The sequence below is a fragment of the Electrona antarctica genome (genome assembly GCF_951216825.1).
Source record: "Electrona antarctica genome assembly, chromosome: 1".
NCBI lineage: Eukaryota > Metazoa > Chordata > Actinopteri > Myctophiformes > Myctophidae > Electrona > Electrona antarctica.
Genome location: NC_136806.1, coordinates 262,264 through 265,317, shown reverse-complemented (window position 1 = coordinate 265,317; position 3,054 = coordinate 262,264). Strand labels below are relative to the sequence as shown.

At 48.6% G+C, this 3,054-nt stretch overlaps 1 protein-coding gene across 1 annotated transcript; it reads left to right on the top strand.

Annotated features, from left to right (window-relative positions):
- Positions 1-265: 265 nt before the first annotated feature.
- On the top strand, positions 266-1,699 carry LOC306927222 (E3 ubiquitin-protein ligase TRIM35-like; the record flags this gene model as incomplete). Its single annotated transcript, XM_079506922.1, has 1 exon — positions 266-1,699. The coding sequence occupies one exon, from the start codon at positions 266-268 to the stop codon at positions 1,697-1,699; it is 1,434 nt and encodes a 477-aa protein (XP_079363048.1).
- Between the last annotated feature and the right edge of the window lie 1,355 nt (positions 1,700-3,054).

Genomic DNA, 3,054 nt, shown 5'->3' with positions numbered 1-3,054 from the left:
AAGCAACCCCTTTCCCTGAATAACCCACAAGCTTCCAGTTCCAGTGAGGTAGGAGGACGCCTGTCTCTTTCCATACAGCCAGGAGGGAACGCAACACCTCTGGAACTATCTGTCTCTCTCCATACACAGCTACAGCCAGGAGGGAACGCTACACTGACCCAGACCTCTGGAACTATCTGCTGAAGAACCAGGACAGGAGTATTACCACCGTCGACTGGCTGACATCTTGTCTTGAGCAGTGTTTGTGGCTTCACTCAGAGACACCATGTCTTCGAGGTTTTCTTTCTCAGAAGAGGACTTTGTCTGCCCCGTGTGCCGTGACATCTTCGAACATCCCGTTCTCCTGTCGTGCAGCCACAGCTTCTGCAAAGAATGTCTGCGGAAATGGTGGAGAGAGAAGGAGATAAATGAATGTCCAGTTTGTAAGGAGACACACTATATGGGTCCACCCTGTAAGAACCTGGCCCTGAAGAACCTGTGTGACACCATCCTACAGAATAAAGGTCGGAGAGCTCCAAAACGCCAGAGAACTTCACCAGAGGATCTCTGCAGTCTGCTGCACACTGAGGATCACAATATGTTCTGTATGGAATGCCATCAGCTAGTGTGTCTTGCGTGTCTTCCACCAGACGAACACACAAACCACAGATTCAGTTCCGTGGAAGCAGCTGCACAGGACCTCAAGCATGAGATCGAGACACCACTGAGGTCTTTACAGGATCAACTGATGGTCTTCAACACACATAAAGCACTATGTGTCAAAACAGCAGCATACATTCGGGCCCAAACCGCGATGGCAACGCGTCAGATTAAGGCGGATTTCAGAATGCTCCACGAGTTTCTACGAGTGGACGAGATGGAAAGGCTCAATGCACTGACAGAAGAAGAGCAGGCGAAGAGTCAGATGATGGGGGAGGAGATTGCGCGTCTGAACAGAGAGATAGCAACCCTTTCGCTCACAATCGGAGCCGTAGAGGAGGAGCTGAGCGCTGAGAGCATCTCATTCCTACAGAACTACAAGACCACGGTGGAAAGAGTGCAGTTTACACGGCAGGAGCCACAGTGGATCCCCGGGTCGATGCTGGACCTGGCGAAGCACCTCGGCAACTTGACCTTCAGCGTGTGGGACAAGATGAAGGACACGGTCAGCTACCATCCAGTCATCCTGAACCCCAACACTGCCCATACGACACATAAGGTGTCTATCGATATGACCAGTGTGAGTTGTGTGCAGGAGCTTCTAAACATGACCGATGAAGAGGACATCGACGAGCGCCTCTACGTCAAGGGCTCCGAGGGCTTCGACTCCGGGACTCACAGCTGGGACGTTGAGGTCGGTGAAAACACGGCTTGGAAAGTGGGCGTCTTGGTAGACGAAACGAATCTACCGACGAATCTGCATAGGAATTCTGAGCTTTGGTACGTGGAGTTGGAGGACGGTAAATACAGAGCCTTCTGCGCGCCGTTCCAAACGTTTCACCCGTGCACCGTTCTCACACTGCCGCAGGAACCCTGGAGGATCAGAGTGGAGCTGGACTGGGACAGAGGAACGCTGTCGTTCTCTGATCCCGAGACCAACACACACATTTACACCTTCACACACACCTTCACCAAGATGCTCCATCCGTTCATTTACAACGCCGACACTGTCCCTCTGACACTGTTGCCAGGGAAGGCCGATGATGATAGTAGGACATGATTTTTTTTTAAAAAGCACATAGCAGTGCTACCGCAGCTAGGAGCAGCTAGGGTTGAGTGCTTTGCTCAGCGACACTTTGACACGCTGAGAGAAAGGGGAATATTACTGTATGATAATCATGCTGAGTCTTTAGGGGAATATTACTGTATGATAATCATGCGGTCCGGGACAACATGACATGTAAAGAAACACTGGTCAACCAACATGTCCATACAATGATGATAATGATGCAATGTTTGTTATGATGACCATATGTTTGTTTTTTTGTAAGAAAACAAATAAAACTGACTTTTGATTTGATTTGGCTACGTATCTACTTTTACTCTACTTCTATAGTGTAATATAGAATCACAGACAGTAGCATTTTGCTGCCTGGGTTTAGTTTCAGTTTATTTATTTTTGGCCGGAGGCCATGTTGAACTTTGTTCATGTGTCATGCTAATTCCTGAGGTGCAACTAACTGGGTGGGGCGTGGTGCCGTGCATTTCCATCCTGCATTGTTCCTGTTCCTGAATTAACTCAACTCCCTGCTGGGACATACAGTGTATATTCATAGTCCTGGAATGAGCCACTTCTGTTGAATCTGTACAAAGATCTGCATCATTCATCCATTGTCTCTTGGTGTGAATCTAATCAGCATGTCTATCAGAGGCTTCTCTCAAAGTCTAGGTTGTGGGTTGAGGGAGTCTCCATCATCTGGAGAAAAGAAAGTACTGTACATATTTTATGTATTGTCCAGTGAACATTTACATGTTTCCCCCTCCACAATTTGTCTTCCATGTAAAACACAAGATGCTGTGTGTGTACAGACAGACAGACAGACAGACAGACAGACAGACAGACAGACAGACAGACAGACAGACAGACAGACAGACAGACAGACAGACAGACAGACAGACAATTTATGATTGAGGTCGGAGACAATACAGACTGGCATGTGGGCGTGTCTGAAATGTTCTGCAAGGACACAGAAGACATGCCACTTTTATCTTGGAATATAGAGTTAGCCGACGGTGCATGCAGTGCAGGACCAGGGCCAGGACCAGGGCCATAGGGCCAGGGTCAGACTCTCACATTGCTCTCTCTTTGAAGCAGAAACCTCGGAAGATCAGAGTGGAGCTGGACTGGGACAGAGGAACGCTGTCGTTCTCTGACCCTGATACCAACACACACATACACACCTTCTCTGACCCCGATACCAACACACACATACACACCTTCTCTGACCCCGATACCAACACACACATACACACCTTCTCTGACCCCGATACCAACACACACATACACACCTTCTCTGACCCCGATACCAACACACACATACACACCTTCTCTGACCCCGATACCAACACACACAT